The sequence below is a fragment of the Coregonus lavaretus genome, assembly GCF_964263955.1.
Source record: "Coregonus lavaretus genome assembly, chromosome: 8".
Classification (NCBI taxonomy): Eukaryota; Metazoa; Chordata; class Actinopteri; order Salmoniformes; family Salmonidae; genus Coregonus; species Coregonus lavaretus.
Window position 1 is genome coordinate 5,938,342 of NC_139995.1, and position 19,868 is coordinate 5,958,209.

At 44.0% G+C, this 19,868-nt stretch overlaps 1 protein-coding gene across 1 annotated transcript; it reads right to left on the minus strand.

The window, feature by feature from the left end:
- Window positions 1–369: 369 nt before the first annotated feature.
- LOC311133772 (inhibin beta B chain-like) lies at window positions 370–12,245 on the minus strand. The gene is made up of 2 exons (XM_084167328.1): window positions 11,565–12,245; window positions 370–2,270 (listed from the first exon to the last, which is right to left on the minus strand). The coding sequence occupies exons 1-2, from the start codon at window positions 12,010–12,012 to the stop codon at window positions 1,468–1,470; spliced, it is 1,251 nt and encodes a 416-aa protein (XP_084023454.1). The 5' UTR covers window positions 12,013–12,245; the 3' UTR covers window positions 370–1,467.
- Window positions 12,246–19,868: the final 7,623 nt, after the last annotated feature.

Consider the following 19,868-nt stretch of genomic DNA (forward strand, 5'->3'; position numbering starts at 1 on the left):
TACATGTACCCTATGGAAGGATGACTCCTCAATGTGACATACATTAAGCTCTAGGACAGGAGGACAGGAAGTGCTTGCAGAAGAACAATATAATGTTCTATTATTCTAATGTTCTAAGAGCCAGGTAACCAGGAAGTGTTTGCTATAAGATCCTGAGGGCCATGCTAGAATATCATACTGCAATGCAATATGGGACCTTTTGCGGCATAGTGCCAGGGTATGGTAGGAAAGTCTACAGTACAGTATACACTGCTACTGCCAACCACACACAAGATGCACACCATTAAGAAGGCAGCAAAGAGGTTTCAGCTTTAAACTTATCATACACACACATTATACCCATTTAGTGTAAACATTTTTAAACGAAAACAAAGATAGACAGACTTTATTTGCTTGAATGGATGAATATAATTGACATGAGCCCTAAAAACCTTAGATTTTGGAAAATGCAGACTCCGTGCCTTGGAACATGCGCATGCTTGTTGACCTGTGTGTTTCATGGACCTTCACGTTGTCTGACACTGTGGCAATAGCTAAATGTTTGCTCGCACAGCTGTGTAATAACCTTGAGTTCATGCCGTCAAAGCCAGGCTGTTGCTTAACTGATTATCTGAGCAAATAATACAGTGCAGATGCTGATGAAACCATTTTTAACCTCTCCATATCAGATATCTGCTCCTGTCTGGGTGGTTTCCTAGGGGTGAGATTTTACTGCTGTCTTGTTGCATAAATCATCAGAACTGCATGAGTGCGATTGCATTAGTCTCTAGAATGTAGCTCCTCTATGGATCTCAAAGTTTAGAATTCAGAATCAGAACGTCCAAATGCCCTGCAATGTATGTAACTATACTTGTAATGGACTAGAAGGAATCAGACAACTTTAAAGTAAGATTTTTTTTATATACTAGTGTATACAATGGACATTCTCAGTCGGATATGTTTTTTTTTTTTTTTACCTTTATTTACCTAGACAAGTCGTGGGATATGTGTGAAAATTGTCGATGCAGCACACATCTTATTAGAAACAAAGCTAAAGAGTCAGCGCTATTCTATTTCCCTTAGATCCAGGCACAGACTGCATAAATCATACTGTATCTTTCTTAGCTCACCTCACGCTCACCAGTAATACAAAACACACAAAGTATAAAAACAAATACAATTATAACAGCTCATAGTTTTACAGTAAAAAAAAAAGGAATGAAGGTGATATATGAATCTGTCTCCTCTTTCTGTCGTGTGCTATCTGTGTGTGACTAAACAAACCCTTAGAGTACTCAGTACTATTCACCATTGGCATGCAAAAACCCTCTATCGAATTGATGAAGACAGATTATCTTCAATTCTATACTGCATGATCGTGAAAGTATGTATTTGCATCTGTCTGTGCATGTGTGACACATTCAATCTAGTCTTCTCAGACTAAAAGCATAATTAGCTGAATGTCTTGTCTTTCTCTTTCTTCTTTCTTTACGTGCAGCCACAGGACTCTACGATCATGTCAGGGACGTCGGTCTTGACGATGCTGTGCTTTGAGTTGAAGTAGACCATAGACAGAGGCCTGCGCTGGATGGGCACACAGCAGGAAGACACCGCTGTGTTGATGCCGTTGGCTTTGAGCTGGCTGAAGACTGTGGCATGGAAGGAAGACGCGATACCTGGAGACCCAGCCAGGGCCTGGGGACACTGGCCCATACAGTAATTAATGTGGTACCCTTCTGGAGCTATGATCCAGTCCTGCCACTGGATATCCTTGAACTTGACGTAGAAGTCCTTCTTGCAGCAAACCGTAACATCATCTCCGCACCGTAGGGACCTCTTCTGGAGGATGTGTTTGGGGTCGTCACGGAGCCGCACCTGGGCCACCATGAATGGCTGATGGGCCATGTCCATGGACTTACCCAGCTCACACAGGTTCTGGCTAACCCCATTCACCCCGGCCACCCCAGTCTCTATGCAGGTGACTTCCAGCTGTAGCAGCCGCTGGCCCCCGTCCATGAACGCTTGCAGGGTGTGTGTAATGGGGAAGGTGTACCAGTTGCTCTTCTGCACATCCAGGATCTTCTCTAGGAGGAGGGTGCGGTTGGAGCCGCTTTCCCCAGGCCAAGAGAGGTAGATGTGGGCTGTGGCGGTGGGGCGGGGCCCTGAGTTAGGGGTGTCAGAGGAGCGGACGTATAGCCACAGAGCTGACTGGAGCACCTGAATGCGATGGCCTTGCTCCTGCAGGAACTGGAAGGTGAGGCCTGGCTGAGCACCAGTAGTGTCCATCTCATCTAGATCACAGAGAGAAGATACAGAGTGTGAGGATTGGTTTGTCATTTTGTCACAATAAACAGTATACCTGTAGGTGTATATATAATTTACTGTAAACCACGTGTCAAACTCATTCCACGGAGGGCCGAGTGTCTGGGGGTTTTCACTCCTCCCTTGTACTTAATTGATTAATTAAGGTCACTAATTAGTAAGGAACTCACCACACCTGGTTGACTAGGGCTTAATTGAAAGGAAAAAACAAAAACCTTCAGACACTAAGCCCTCCATGTAATGAGTTTGACAGCCCTGCTGTAACCCTATACCAGTCTTTCAGGGTAGTTCTAAGTGATGCCAATATTTTTCATATAAGTTCACAAGTCACAGTTACAGCATTTTATTTATTTAAGCAAAGATACAATCTCAAAATACATGCCATATGAAACGTAACATATCATACTAATTGGAGTGTCCTGGATTTACCTTTATCATCGCACGTCATCCAGGTTCAAAATCAAATCATTAATCGTTTCTATTGGAATGAGGTCAAATAGAATGACATGCGCTAAAGCTCGAGGTACAGATGTCGGATCTTAAGCTAGTTACCTAGCTTTGGCTAACCCACAATCTGACAGAAAGTTGAATCTCCTGTTTTTAGCTCCCCATATGATCTCTGTTTGTTGGCCAACTAGCCACCTTGTCATTGGCATCAAGAGTGAACAGATTAATCTGACGTGTGTGACAATAGCTAACTAGCTATCACATTAGACTGCCAAACTGGCTAAACTAGCTAGCTGCAATGTCAACCATGTAGTCATCAACGGGTCAGCTTTTTGTGCCATATACTAGAAATAAAGTATTTTTTTTTTTGGGGGGGGGGTATATTTTTATTTCCAGCTTGTTGCTGCACAACCTAGGGGGAGGAGAATGGGCCAGACAAGAAAAGAAAATACCCTTCAAAGTGGAAAGGAGAGTTCTGAAGAGGAGGGTAAATCCAGTTTTGTCTAGAAGGGATACAGCTTTTGTCCAAATTTACTTTTTGTAGCAGGTTATGAATTAGGATTATGTTATGTTTAGGGTTAGTTAAAATGGCAAAAAATAATCTATTTTTGACATCAATTTAATTCCATGGTGAAATGTGTCTGATTTGCATACTAGTAACATCATTGGAAGTGAAATTTCGGTATTGATTGTTTGACTGTTGTAACACTTACCTGTTCATTTTTTGTGAAAAATTAAACATCACACTTGCTGTAAATCTTAGTATGCATTCACCATCACATGTACATTAAATTAATTTTCATTAATGCTATTGTCACGATCGTCGGGAACAGAGGAGGACCAAGGCGCAGCGTGGAATGCGAACATATTTATTAATGAATGATCACACGAACAAAACGAAAACGTGACGTCCCTGGTTACATTCACAAACCAACACGGAACAAGAAACCACACCAAATGAATGCCTAACGGCTACCTAAGTATGACTCCCAATCAGAGACAACGAGCTACAGCCGTCTCTGATTGGGAGCCACCCTGGCCAACATAGATATACAAAACCAGAACAAACACAAATGAAAACTCACACCCTGGCTCAACATACTAGAGTCCCCAGAGCCAGGGCGTGACAGTACCCCCCCCCCCCCAAAGGCGCGGACTCCGACCGCGCCAACCAAACACCACAGGGGAGGGACCGGGTGGGCACTCCGCCTTGGAGGCGGATCCGGCTCCGGGCATGATCCCCACTCCCTCTCTAACCCCCCAAAGTACCCCTGGTCCGGTCTGACCCTGCTGACCGGAGCTGGACTGCACACTGGTGGAGCGGATTGCTCTAGCTCCGGCATGACGCAGCTGACCCGTGCCAAACCAGGCACTGGTGAAACAGGCACGGGATGTGCCGTACTGACGACGCACACTACTGGCTTGGTGTGGGGAGCAGGAACGGGCCGAGCCGGGCTGACGAAACGCACCACTGACTTGGTGCGGGGAGCAGGAGCGGGCCGGACCGGGCTGACAAAGCGCACCACTGACTTGGTGCGGGGAGCAGGAACGGGCCGAGCCGGGCTGACGAAGCGCACCACTGACTTGGTGCGGGGAGCAGGAACGGGCCGAGCTGGGCTGACGAAACGCACCACTGACTTGGTGCGGGGAGCAGGAACGGGCCGAGCCGGGCTGACGAAGCGCACCACTGACTTGGTGCGGGGAGCAGGAACGGGCCGAGCTGGGCTGACGAAGCGCACCACTGACTTGGTGCGGGGAGCAGGAACGGGCCGAGCCGGGCTGACGAAGCGCACCACTGACTTGGTGCGGGGAGCAGGAACGGGCCGAGCCGGGCTGACGAAGCGCACCACTGACTTGGTGCGGGGAGCAGGAACGGGCCGAGCCGGGCTGACGAAGCGCACCACTGACTTGGTGCGGGGAGCAGGAACGGGCCGAGCCGGGCTGACGAAGCGCACCACTGACTTGGTGCGGGGAGCAGGAACGGGCCGAGCCGGGCTGACGACGCGCACCATTGGCCTGGTGCGGGGAGCAGGAACAGGCCGGACCGTACTGGGGACACACACCACTGGTCCTACGCAGGGATCTGGAATGGGCCGGACCGGACTGGTAACACACCCCAGTACCTCTCGCCGTGCCTCTACACCTTCCATCCCCTCTTCGACCAGTGGCCCCCGTAACCTGGCGGCCTCCTCTGCCAACCCGCTGGGCCGCTCTGCCGCGGTCTCCTGCTGGCCCGTCGTCCACGGCGTTAGCCCCCCCCTAAAAATGTTCTGCCCGTCTCTCCTACCCGTGGACCAGGTCTCCATGTCCCTCGCCAGCCTTTCGCCCTTCTGCTTCCATGTCAAGCCCTTCTCTTCCTCACCCGGCTTGACCCAGTCGAGGAGGCGAAGGAGATCTGCTAGAGATCTCCCTGGCGATGGCTCCTGGACACGCTGCTTGGTCCAGTCTTGGTGGTTTCTTCTGTCACGATCGTCGGGAACAGAGGAGGACCAAGGCGCAGCGTGGAATGTGAACATATTTATTAATGAATGATCACACGAACAAAACGAAAACGTGACGTCCCTGGTTACATTCACAAACCAACACGGAACAAGAAACCACACCAAATGAATGCCTAACGGCTACCTAAGTATGACTCCCAATCAGAGACAACGAGCTACAGCCGTCTCTGATTGGGAGCCACCCTGGCCAACATAGATATACAAAACCAGAACAAACACAAATGAAAACTCACACCCTGGCTCAACATACTAGAGTCCCCAGAGCCAGGGCGTGACAGCTATTGAAATGGTGAAATTATTCCAATATCCAGTGCATTCGGAAAATATTCAGACCCCTTGACTTTTTACACATTTTGTTACGTTACAGCCTTATTCTAAAATGGATTAAATAAATACAAATCCTCATCAATCTACACACAATACCCCATAATGGCAAAGCGAAAACAGGTTTTTAGAAATTGTTGCAAATTTATCAAACATAAAAACCAGATACCTTATTTACATAAGTATTCAGACCCTTTGCTATGATACTTGAAATTGAGCTCAGGTGCATCCTGTTTCCATTGATAATCCTTGAGATGTTTCTACAACTTGATTGGAGTCCACCTGTGGTACATTCAATAGATTGGACATGATTTGGAAAGGCACACACCTGTCTATATAAAGGTCCCACAGTTGACAGTGCATGTCAGAGCAAAAACCAAGCCATGAGGTCGAAGGAATTGTCCGTAGAGTTCCAAGCAGGGACGGCTTGTTCAATAGGGCGATATGGGCGACGCACTGCCAAACGGGAAAAGGAAGGGATTTTTTTTCTAATCAATTATATCACGGCAACAGCAGTTATCAGTGTTCACGTCTGATCTGCCAGCCACTAAATGTCAAATCAGGCTAAAGTCGTGCTTCAAATGGCCCCGCCCGTTTTTGGGGCGATTTCAGTCAAGTTGAAAATCGCCCAGAAGTCTCTCATAGCCTGTCATGTAAAATCTATTTTTTTCACATTTCAAAGCTTTCAATACATTCTCTATGGGTGTCTGTGGGCTTGCACTTACGCGCTTTCGTCATACGTGACGTAACGTTGAACGTAACTAAGACAATGGCGGCTAGAAGCGTCTCTGTTGCGACCTGCAGTGCGGCGTTATTTTATGTTTTTAATTTGTAGACTTAGTTTACAAACATTCTGCCAACCATGGATTTCCAGTGGTTGGTTTTGGACTGATCTTGTTGATCGTGTACATACCCGCTACGAACGGACTAAATAATGAAAACGCTGCTGGCAGCTGAATCCCAATACAGCTGGGAGACTTGGCTGGATGAGTCCCGGACAGAGAAGTGGAGCCGGCCACCTTCACCCTGGTCAGAGCGGACCGCGATCCTGGTAAGAGAGCGACTCTGTACCCCGACATTGAACTGCTTTCTGTGTCATTGCGACCTTACTATCAATTCAATTCAATTTAAGGGCTTTATTGGCATGGGAAACGTGTGTTAACATTGCCAAAGCAAGGGAAGTAGATAGTAAACAAAAGTGAAATAAACAATAAATATTAACAGTAAACATTACACTCAGAAGTTTCAAAAGAATAAAGACATTTCAAATGTCATATTATGTATATATACAGTGTTGTTACAATGTGCAAATAGTTAAAGTACAAATGGGAAAATAAATAAACATAAATATGGGTTGTATTTACAATGGTGTTTGTTCTTCACTGGTTGCCCTTTTCTTGTGGCAACAGGTCACAAATCTTGCAGCTGTGATGGCACACTGTGGTTTTTCACCCAGTAGATAAGGGAGTTTATCAAAATTGGGTTTGTTTTCGAATTCTTTGTGGATCGCTGTAATCTGAGGGAAATATGTGTCTCTAATATGGTCATACATTTGGCAGGTTAGGAAGTGCAGCTCAGTTTCCACCTCATTTTGTGGGCAGTGTGCACATAGCCTGTCTTCTCTTGAGAGCCAGGTCTGCCTACGGCGGCCTTTCTCAATAGCAAGGCTATGCTCACTGAGTCTGTACTTGGTCAAAGCTTTCCTTAAGTTTGGGTCAGTCACAGTGGTCAGGTATTCTGCCACTGTGTACTCTCTGTTTAGGGCCAAATAGCATTCTAGTTTGCTCTGTTTTTTTGTTTGTTCTTTCCAATGTGTCAAGTAATTCTCTTTTTGTTTTCTCATGATTTGGTTGGGTCTAATTGTGTTGTTGTTGTTGTTGTTGTTGTTGTCCTGGGGCTGTGTGGGGTCTGTTTGTGTTTGTGAACAGAGGCCCAGGACAAGCTTACTTAGGGGACTCTTCTCCAAGTTCATCTCTCTGTAGGTGATGGCTTTGTTATGGAAGGTTTGGGAATCGCTTCCTTTTAAGTGGTTACTATCTGCCCCGTGACTTCCCCCAATTGTTTGTTACCGTTGTGTACTGTTGATAATCACAAGTTTACTGGAGAACTGAGACCAAGTAGAGACTTTGGACAGGGTGGATATGGTATAATAAAGGCAGTTTATTCAGAGGTAAAGATATCTGGAATCGCGTGCACGGACTCGTGCACGTGTGTAGGTCACCTAAATCATCAGAAAAATTGCCCCTCCTGAGAATTTTTTCAGGAGCCGCCACTGGTTCCAAGACAGGATTGTGTCGAGGCACATATCTGGAAAAGGGTACCAAAAAATGCCTGCAGCATTGAAGTTCCCCAAGAACACAGAGGCCTCCATCATTCTTAAATAGAATAAGTTTGGAACCACCAAGACACTTCCTACAGCTGGCCGCCCGGCCAAACTGAGCAATCGGGGGAGAAGGGCCTTGGTCAGGGAGGTGAACAAGAACCCAATGGTCACTCTGACAGAGCTCCATTGTTCCTCTGTGGAGATGGGAGAACCTTCCAGAAGGACAACCATCTCTACAGCACTCCACCAATCAGGCCTTTATGGTAGAGTGGCCAGACAGAAGCCACTTCTCAGTAAAAGTCACATGACAGCCTGCTTGGAGTTTGCAGAAAGGCACCAAAAGGACTCTCAGACCATGGGAAACAAGATTCTATGGTCTGATGAAACCAAGATTTAATTATTTGGCCTGAATGCCAAGTGTCACTTCTGGAGGAAACTTAGCACCATCTCTATGGTGAAGCATGGTGGTGGCAGCATCATGCTGTGGGGATGTTTTTCAGTGGCAGGGACTGAGAGACTAGTCAGGATTGAGGGAAAGATGAACGGAGCAAAGTACAGACACATCCTTGATGAAAACTTGCTCCAGAGCGCTCAGGACCTCAAACTGGGGTTAGGTTCTTGAGTGGCCCAGCCAGAGCCCGGACTTGAACCCTATCGAACATCTCTGGTGAGACCTGAAAATAGCTGTGCAGCGACTCTCCCATCTAACCTGACAAAGCTTGAGAGGATCTGCAGAGAAGAATGGGAGAAACTCCCCAAATACAGGTGTGCCAAGCTTGTAGCGTCATACCCAAGAAGACTCAAGGCTGTAATCGCTGCCAAAGGTGCTTCAACAAAGTACTGAGTAAATGGTCTGAATATTTGCAAATGTGATATTTCAGTTGTTTATTTTAAAAACCTGTTTTTGCTTTGTCATTATTGGGTTTTGTGTGTAGACTGATGAGGAACAAAAACAATTTAATCAATTTTAGAATAGGGCTGTAACATAACCAAATGTGGAAAAAGTCAAGGGGTCTGAATACTTTCCAAATGCACTGTACCTTTTTATGAAGTTGTGCACGTTAATAGATATTAAGTCAACATTGAATGACCGTAATTGAAGCTGTACAGCCTACAGACTTTCTTTGATATTAGTCTTCATTGGAGAGTACCTGTGCTGGGGGCCATCTGCAAGATGGTGGTGGCAGGCTTTAATAATAAATGAATGTCAAATCAATTGCACTAAGTTGTTGTCCTTTTTGTTTGCTGTCACAGGTGTAAAAAATTACCAAACTAAATTAGTAACTAGTACTTAAGTATTTTTCTGACCGGATACTTTTTCTCTTACTTGAGTAGTTTCTTAAGGCTAATTTTACTTGAGTAAATTATAATCTAAGTAACAGTACTTTTACTTGAGTACAGATTTTCAGTACTCTACCCACCTCTGCAAATTATACATAGCCTAACTATAGAAAGTTGGCGAGCATCCACATGGAGGAAGTTCTACAGTAGGCATACATCTCTCAATTAACTGATGGCGAAAAATCAGCTCATCGATTTAGCCAGGGAAACACAAACAGTAGACTATCGGTTTTTACACCTTTCATTATGTGACTACTGATACTGTAGGCTAACAGGAAGCCTGTTAAAATATAACCAAATAACAAGGGGCCTATTGCAACCATCGATGGTACTAGATTATTGCCAACTGATGTCTCCTTAAACCATCAATATGAGCAAAATTCAACCGCACAGCTGATCTCAATTACAACCATTATTAGTCACCTCTACCGCTCACCTACCGGTGTTAGTCAGAGATCTGTATATAATGACAAAATGCTCATGTCTCCGCCCTAACAATGGGAGTCATTCCAAAGGCAGACGACAAGTTCAGGTTTGCATATTAAACCCATAGAAACGCATTGGGCTCATTTTGGTGAGAGTGAACCCTCTCGCTTCGCCTCTGCCTTTCTGCTTTAGTCCTGCTTGCAACCAAAGTATTTCAAGATATGTTTTCCCTCTGGTTGGTATTGTCATCGGAACAACTTAGTCCTTTTTTAACAGACTAAGGGCGATTTATCTATTTTACAAGCATTCTGTACAATAGAAGTAAAGTATTTCCTCGTTTACCATAACAAATCTACTGTGGCAATTTACCCAACACTTTGTATGAATGGAAACTGACATTGGTGTACTGTTATTTGGACTGTCCTTTTATTAAATGTGTAACTTTTTTGAGTAAATCGGGAGATTGTTATTTATGCCATAAGGGTTCGGGCCGGAATTGAACCCACGCCAAACACAGTATGCCTATATGTGCACGTAGTGGCCCTAACCGCTAGACCACCCTAACCGCTAGACCACCCCAGATCATTCGTAACCTGACAGATCATTCGTAACCTGAGGATACACTAGACATTTGTATGTCGTAGCCTAGTGGAGATCAATGTCTATCTTGTTTTATTAAGCTATATAAAATGACGGTTGTTGTTGTGTATGGCTGCATTTCAGATTGTTGTACATTTGAATGTTGCAGTAATGGGACCTAGGAGTAAGGGGTTTGAGCAAGCGAGAGGGAACATTATTCTAAGATAGAGAGCCTTGATCCCAATGACTCAACTGCCCCTGCATGGAGAGAAAGATAACTGCTCATTTTTAGCTAATAACGCAGCCTGATCTAATAGACCTGAGGTAACACAGTAAACATAAATCCGGGACACCCAAATTAGTATGATATGTTATGTTTGATGTGGTTACACAAGACAGATGGTTACTTAAGGTGAAAAGTAGGGTGGCTGGTCGGGTGTATAACGCGAACGTCTAGCAACCCAAAGGTTGCTTTAGCATTTTAGCTAATTAGCAACTTTTCACTTACTAACTTTTTAGCTACTTTGCAACTACTTCGCATGTTAGCTAAGCCTTCACCTAACCCTAACCTTAATACTTTCAGCTAACCCTTCCCTAACCCTAACCATAACTCTTTAAACTAACTCCTAAACTTAACCCAAAGGTTGCGAGTTTGAATCTCATCACGGACAACTGTAGCATTTCAACTAATTAGCAACTTTTCAACGACTTACTACTTTTTAGCTACTTTACAACTACTTAGCATGTTAGCTAACCATTCCCTCAAACCTAACCTTAACCCTTTAACCTAATTCCTACATTTGTAACATATTGTACGTTTTACAAATTCGAACTTTTGTACATTTTGCAAAATCGTAACATAATATGAATTATAATTCATAACATATCATATGAAATAGGTGGACATCCACAAATTAATAAATACAATATGAAACGTAACATATTATACGAAATGATGTGTCTTCGATTTACGTACAGAATAATACAAAATGCTCTGAGACCAGGTTGAATCACGAAGCTCAATTGAATTTCCTGATGCATCAGGAAAATTCTTGGCAACAAAATAGTGATCAAGTTAAGATTAGACATATGTAGGCCTACCTTGATTTACCCCAGCTATCTCAAGTCAGGGTTTCAATGTAAATGTCTGAGCTCTGTATTTTAATTGACATGGTTTATTTACATTGTTCCAAAAGCACATTCAATGCAATCAGTAGGCTACATTGGAGGTAATAACCAAACGCCCAATAAAGTCCATAAGAAAGTAAACAAAGTGACACTAGTGTAGGCTACACTATAATATTCAAAATAACTGAACTTACCCATTTCTGCGAAGCTCACTATTTCATATCCCTGATCTTTGGTATCATTGATCTTAACTTCAAGTTCAATGGTGCCGTCCGGTCTGACTCGCCCAGCGTGCAGTTTGCGGAGAGCCGTAAGAAGCGCAGCGCGGGGCATAGTCGAGGTGATGTTCGGTCTCTCTTTCAGGTGCAGCTTGTTCAAGATCTGTTGCTTGGCGATCTCAATCAGGAGCCTCTGCTCCGAATCCTTCTCCATCGGCTGAATGCCGCAAGACGCGCAGCCAGGTGTGGTCCCTACCACGGTCGCAGCCTCCAGTCCCTTCACCAGCAGAGACGTCATCAATGAAAACATTGGCAATGTGGAAGCAGAAGATAATAGCATGTTGGTGGGCTCTCTAGACACATGGATACTATGCATTTTAGAAGCAGGCGCAAATATAAGAACCGATAATATTAAAGAGAGCATGTTTGAAAAAGTTGTTCCCCGAGTTGCTTTGGATGCTGATCTATTTGCATTCAACAAGTTCCTGATCTGTTCCAGTCAGAGGGACCTTGTTCCTGCAGGTGGATGCCTCGAAGACAAGGATGAGAGAGCGTGAGTGGTACTTCAACACCTGATGATGAGCCACATAACTGGGGTAATCCACCAATGTTGTGACACGTTATATGGACACACCAATGAGCGCATCAAGGAAATGACAGGCACTGATCTGTCTCTGACTCTCTCTGACAGGTCACACACACACACACACACACACACACACACACACACACACACACACACACACACACACACACAAGCACAGAGAGACGCGCGATAGCATTGCACATGCGCTATAACGCACAGTGATCAAATAGGCCACATGCTTTGAAGGATAAGAGAGGCTATATTATCGATCAGTCATCCCTACACTATATCACCGAATAATAAACTTCAGTAGCCAAACAAGTGTGGCATGCCACGTAGACCAGTAACCGTAGGCAACTTTGACGCGTCATTATTTGAATTATGGCATGGAGCCAGGGTATTACTCAGCGAGACGCGTCAAGAACTATGAACTTTACCCCAGTTAGTTACCACTCTTTTTACTCAATCTCCATCTGGTCAGATAATGTAAATCAGCACATGTAGGCCTACAGTAAATATGATGCAATCAGTTAGGCCCATTGCTCTGTCGGGAAGGTTTCTGCAGAGGGATAGGCCAATATTGATAACTGAAGTAGACTCTCTCAATTAGAACTTGAAATTGTACTTATGTGAATCGAAGTCTTGTATATTCTATTCTATGCTTTTTCTGTATCATGTATTTAACCATGTGAATCATTTGTCCTAATGCCAATTGCCAGTGTCTGAATTGGATGGTCATTATTATGGGCTATGTATACTGTAAAAAATGTTTGTTTGCGTTTTACCCAAATGCAACATGGTGTCCAATAAAGTCACAATACACAGTTCGAAGTTATTCATGCCGCCATGGTGAACAAGCATTGCTTCAATTGGATTGAAAGGGGATTGATAGAGATAAGCAGCTATTCATACAATGGTAGCCCAATATTGGCCTGCATCTACAAGAAGAGATTATGAATAAAATACAGATTTTGTACCAAGTGTATTTCTGTGTATGTAGGCCATGGCCAATAGGCCTGCCTGTGCCTGCCCACTCACTGCACATTAACACCATAAATAGCCTACCTGAACCAGGTCAATGACATTCACAATAACAGCTCAATAGAAGACACTCACATACTGTAACCAATTATCCTAAATTATAGGCCAATGTGTAATCGAAATTCAAAAATATTATGTTGGCGGATGAACATTGGCCAACAGACTAATTTCTGATTTTAAACCTAGTGGAACCAGAGGTGTAGTCCTATAATAATTCACTGGGCTATTTTATCACAACTCAATACTTGCATTGCCTGGTTGCCATCTCTGTTCAGCTATTACGTTCCACTCCTTGCCACTCCTGTCATTGGTCAAATGATTATTTGGCAAATGACAGGAATGGCATGGAGTGGAACGTTAGCTAAAAAGACTGGTACCCAGACTTGTACTTGCCCGCCACCATGTGGGGAGTTGTGGGTACTAGAATTGAACTACAACAGCCATTGCAACACTAGAGGCTACAGTAAGATGCACATTTTATTAGTGTGGCTTGCGAAAGGACATATTTTTTGCTCGCGCTACAGACAGCTATATCGGTCCGCTAATACACGACTACTAAAGGCCTAGTACACTTCTTTTGTAAAAAATGTATAATGTCCGACAAAAACATAGAAGATATGACATTTACCTTTTAAATTTTTGCAATACCTTGTATAAAGCTGTTTTAATAACCCATCAACTGCTATCTTTCTAGCTAATTTTCCCCCAACATCGGACACCCCCTAACTTCTGACACTCTCTAGTGGTTGGAGGACTAAATCACCCCGAGCTCAACATTTAAATGGACTGGAAAATAACGGTACATTTTGCAACTAAAGCCACCCTTCTAGCTAGCTGACCACCGATTTTCAGTGCAATTTATGTAAGTTAAGTTAGGTTTTGAGAGTTTTCAAAAAAGTTATATATGTACACATTTTGTGGGACACGCTGCATATTGTAAAATTCGACTGCGCAACAGACCACACATCATTTAATATCCAGCTTTTTACCTCTGAAATATAGCTAACGGATTTTCTAATGTTGCTAGCTTAGTTGCTAAATGTTGATAGAACTGCTAAGACAGAAAAAAGGAAAGAAATTGTAAGCGTTAGATAATACAGTGGGGGAAAAAAGTATTTAGTCAGCCACCAATTGTGCAAGTTCTCCCACTTAATAAGATGAGAGAGGCCTGTAATTTTCATCATAGGTACACGTCAACTATGACAGACAGAATGAGAATTTTTTTTCCAGAAAATTACATTGTAGGATTTGTTATGAATTTATTTTCAAATTATGGTGGAAAATAAGTATTTGGTCAATAACAAAAGTTTCTCAATACTTTGTTATATACCCTTTGTTGGCAATGACACAGGTCAAACGTTTTCTGTAAGTCTTCACAAGGTTTTCACACACTTGCTGGTATTTGGGCCCATTCCTCCATGCAGATCTCCTCTAGAGCAGTGATGTTTTGGGGCTGTCGCTGGGCAACACAGACTTTCAACTCCCTCCAAAGATTTTCTATGGGGTTGAGATCTGGAGACTGGCTAGGCCACTCCAGGACCTTGAAATGCTTCTTACGAAGCCACTCCTTCGTTGCCCGGGCGGTGTGTTTGGGATCATTGTCATGCTGAAAGACCCAGCCACGTTTCATCTTCAATGCCCTTGCTGATGGAAGGAGGTTTTCACTCAAAATCTCACGATACATGGCCCCATTCATTCTTTCCTTTACACGGATCAGTCGTCCTGGTCCCTTTGCAGAAAAACAGCCCCAAAGCATGATGTTTCCACCCCCATGCTTCACAATAGGCATGGTGTTCTTTGGATGCAACTCAGCATTCTTTGTCCTCCAAACACGACGAGTTGAGTTTTTACCAAAACGTTCTATTTTGGTTTCATCTGACCATATGACATTCTCCCAATCCTCTTCTGGATCTTCCAAATGCACTCTAACAAAATTCAGACGGGCCTGGACATGTACTGGTTTAAGCAAGGGGACACGTCTGGCACTGCAGGATTTGAGTCCCTGGCGGCGTAGTGTGTTACTGATGGTAGGCTTTGTTACTTTGGTCCCAGCTCTCTGCAGGTCATTCACTAGGTCCCCCCGTGTGGTTCTGGGATTTTTGCTCACCGTTCTTGTGATCATTTTGACCCCACGGGGTGAGATCTTGCGTGGATCCCCAGATCGAGGGAGATTATCAGTGGTCTTGTATGTCTTCCATTTCCTAATAATTGCTCCCACAGTTGATTTCTTCAAACCAAGCTGCTTACCTATTGCAGATTCAGTCTTCCCAGCCTGGTGCAGGTCTACAATTTTGTTTCTGGTGTCCTTTGACAGCTCTTTGGTCTTGGCCATAGTGGAGTTTGGAGTGTGACTGTTTGAGATTGTGGACAGGTGTCTTTTATACTGATAACAAGTTCAAACAGGTACCATTAATACAGGTAACGAGTGGAGGACAGATGAGCCTCTTAAAGAAGAAGTTACAGGTCTGTGAGAGCCAGAAATCTTGCTTGTTTGTAGGTGACCAAATACTTATTTTCCACCATAATTTGCAAATAAATTCATAAAAAATCCTACAATGTGATTTTCTGGATTTTTTTTCCTCAATTTGTCTGTCATAGTTGACGTGTACCTATGATGAAAATTACAGGCCTCTCTCATCTTTTTAAGTGGGAGAACTTGCACAATTGGTGGCTGACTAAATACTTTTTTCCCCACCGTACATATCACGAAAACAGCTGTATGTTGTCAAGCTTTACCGTATCAAAATTGGAGTCCTCTGACGGAGGCGTTTTGCACAATCTGCAAAAATGTATTTGGAACTTTGAACCATTGACTTTTTGACACCTATCACTGTTGGCTATGTTTCATCTTACAACAGCTACATAGAGGCAGTATTTAGTCAAATGTTACAATGTATGCATCAATATTAAACTAATTGGGACACTAATTTTCATTACAGAAAACATCAAACAAAAAACGTGGGTACACTTTGTTATTGTGAAAGCTTTAATCACCTTTCAATGCCTTAGCTTTGAAAAGTAAATGTTTATACATATTCAGATTTAGTTATCTTTCTAAAATGTGTATAGTATGCAAAGTTATTTAGCTACATGTATTTACCACCACAGCATGGAGAAAGTCAAGAGGAAGCAGTGGAGTGAGGTGGACATGTTCCATGCCATGGAGGACTGCGGGGCAGGGATGGCTATCCGCCAGGCTGCCAAGGTTAGGCATCTTTTGTTTTTAGGAGATTACCATGTGTATGAGAATTGTATCTGCTAGTAACAGTTTTATTTTCTTATCTACCAAGGTGCATGGTGTACCTCGGCAGACCCTGGTGGACAGGCTGAGCGTCCGGGTGACCCATGGTTGTCGCAGTGGACCACCCACATTGCTTGCACCAGAGGATGAAAATGATCTGGTGCAGTACTGTATCTACTGCGCCAGCCATGGGTTCCCCTTCACCAGACAGAGGCTGATGAAATACGCCGACAAAATACACAGGTATTTGGTGTTCTATGTGTTTATGTATGTAGATTGGTGGACTGACTGTTCTCAATGTGTGTGATGTAAATGTGGATGTGTATGGTGATGCCAAAACAAACATTTTCATCCTGGATGGACAATTATATATTCTATTCTATTGTAGGTTTCGGCACCCAGGGGAAATAATCCCACCACAGGGGAAGAGGTGGTGGGAAATGTTCAGGAGGAGGCACAAGAACCTGAGCATGAGGAGGCCGGACACCCTGGACAGGGGGAGAGCTAAGTGTGCCACACTTCCGACGATGGACACCTTCTTCACTTCTTATGAGAAGCACTTGGATGAGAGTGGGTTGAGGGAAAAACCCAGACAAATCTATAACTGCAATGAGTCTGGGTTTCGTAGCGACCTGAGCAGGCACAAAGTAATGGCTCCCCGGGGCGCAAAACACATGTACAAGCAGACTCCGGGAACCAAGGAGCACATCACAGTGCTGGCCTGCTTCAACGCAGCTGGGCAGGACGTCCCCCTGTTTATAATTTCTACCCGAAGTGTTTCCCCGGTGGCCACTACACACTGGGAGGCCCCCCCCCCAAGCCTTGTATGGACGGTCAAGCAGTGGCTACATTGACAGGGACCTGTTCAGGAAGTGGTTTCAGCACTTCATTAAGCATGCAGTGAAAGAGCGCCCTCTCCTTCTCCTCTTCGATGGGCACAAGAGCCACATGGACCCGGAGGTGCTCGCGGCGGCACTAAGGGAAGGGGTTATACTTCTTTGTCTTCCACCACACTACACCCATGTCCTGCAGCCACTGGACGTGGCATACTTTGGCCCTTTAAAGGCTGAGTTCTCCAAGGTAGCTGGAGACCTTAGCCATTTTGACCACTCCTACATGGTAAACAAATCAGAATTTGCCAGAGTATTCTGCTACCCGTACCAGCGATGCAAGGACATGCACTATGTCGTGGAAGGGTTTAAGAAGTGTGGCCTCTTCCCTTTTGACCCTTCAGACATTGAAGGGTGCCGTTTAATGCCGTCTCGGTCCTTACCGGGTCCCACCACCGCCTCTCCTGGAACCTGCAGCACTGTGCCGTCCATCAGCACCTCCTCCCCAGCAACCACAGGAGGACCCTCAGCCCCTACTCCAGTCCCAGCCCCTGCTCCAGTCCCAGCCCTAGCTCTAGAAGAGCACCCCCTAATAGAGGGGGGGGGGCTGATAGCGAAGGACCTGGGGCACATCCTTACTGTCCTGAAGTATCGGCTGGACCGATACAGAAGACTCCCTGTGGTCACCATATGCCTCACCGGGGAGGAATACACGCGCCAGTGGCAGGAGAGGACCAAGAAGGAGAGGGTCGAGGCAGAGGAGCTATAGGATCCGTCTAACTGTTGTTTAATTCTGATTTATATAAATGTGTATAGAAGCTTTTAAAATTGTCATTAATCATGTTGTTCTTAATTAACACCTTTGTATCTTTATCTTTTAAAATTATAACTGGTTTAGCATGTATTCGTTTTGTGAGAGCTGCGAGATATTTACCAGGTTTATTCGCCATGAAGTAGTATGCTTTATTTGAGTTTAACCTGTAGTTGTTGGCTCTCTTCAAAAGTAAAAGATCATATTCCTGCTTAAGTTATGACATTTGATTTTCTTCTTTACATTGTAAAGATTTGTTATGGGCTTTTTCTAAGATAGTGACTTATTTTTCTTAAATTTTAATTTCAGATGTACCTTTTTCAAAGTATGAGATTATCACACCCTAATGTACACCGTAAAGGCATCCCAAATTATATTGGGTGTTGGCTTTTCTCTGTCCTCTGTGTCTACACTGTAATGGTAAAAGGTTTTATTCTTTCATTTACGTATTTAAGACATTTCGGGTCCAGACAATGTGCTCTGTTCATTCTCCAAATTCTCTCGCTAAGTGTATTTTCTATTGGTGTAATTAAATATGATACCGTAGAATGATCCGATATCACTATATCAGTAATTTTTGTTTTAAAAAAAGGTAGTCAATTCTTGAATAGATTTTCTTACTTTGAGAAAAAAATAATAGTATTTTGTAGTTGGGAATAATAATCTCCAGGTGTCCTGTAAATCATTTGTAGAGATTACATTTTTCAGCCTCTTTGGAGGCTCCCTAAATGTGCCTTTTTTATTAGTATGTCTGTCAATATTATGGAATGTATAATTTAGGTCACCTGCTAAAATAATAGTTCCTGTCTTGATTTGATCTAAAATAGCTTGAATTCTATCTAAAAACACCAGATTTGCCCCTGGTGGCATATACAACGAAATCAATGTGTATTTTTCACCATGTAAGGTACAATTCAACATTACAAACGTCCTACTGGTCCAGGTGCTGGGATATAAGGGAAAATTGTGTATTCTTATTTATCAGGATGCCTACATCTCTGCTGTTACTACAGTTGACATTTTAGTAATTTAGCAGACGCTCTTATCCAGAGCGACTTACAATGCAAGTGCTGGTTAAGTGCTGGTCGAGGTGAGGAGGAGGATTATTTAAGATACTGTTTGGAGGACTTCAGATGTTTTCGGAAGATGCGCAGGGTCTCTGCTACCCTAGCTTTAGGGGGAAGCTGGTTCCACCATTGCGGTGCCAGGAAAGAGAAGAGCTTTGACTGGGCTGAACGGGAGCTGCCCTCCCGTAGGGGTGGGAAGGCCAAGAGACCTGAGGTGGCAGAACGGAGTGCTTGGGTTGGGGTGTAGGGTTTGAGCATAGCCTGAAGGTAGGGAGGGGCAGTTCCTCTTGCTGTTCCATAGGTAAGCACCATTGTCTTGTAGTGGATGCGAGGTTAATCTGGAAGCCAGTGGAGTGTGCGGAGGAGCGGGGTGACATGAGAGAACATTGGAAGGTTGAAAACCAGGCGGGCTGCTGCGTTCTGGATAAGTTGAAGGGGTTTGATGGCACAAGCGGGGAGCCCAGCCAACAGCGAGTTGCAGTAGTCCACTACAGAAGGTGGCAGCATAGGCCTCTCCAACCCAGCTCCTCTTTAAATGTTGAATTTCTCATTTTTTAAAATGAAAACCACATCTGCTGACAATCTCTTTAAGTGTTCGAGAACCATATGCTTTTTTCCCCCCATCATGGACCTGTGCACATTCCATGTGATAAGTTGGATTTTGTTGGTTTTTACTTGTATAGAATCAAAGTTAACCTTATCTG

Coding starts and splice junctions, on each gene's coding strand:
- LOC311133772 (XM_084167328.1), bottom strand. CDS start 12,012: ATGCTCTCTTTAATATTATCGGTTCTTATATTTGCGCCTGCTTCTAAA. Junction 2,271..11,564: donor AGTGAGCTTCGCAGAAATGG/GTAAGTTCAGTT, acceptor TCTGTGATCTAG/ATGAGATGGACACTACTGGT.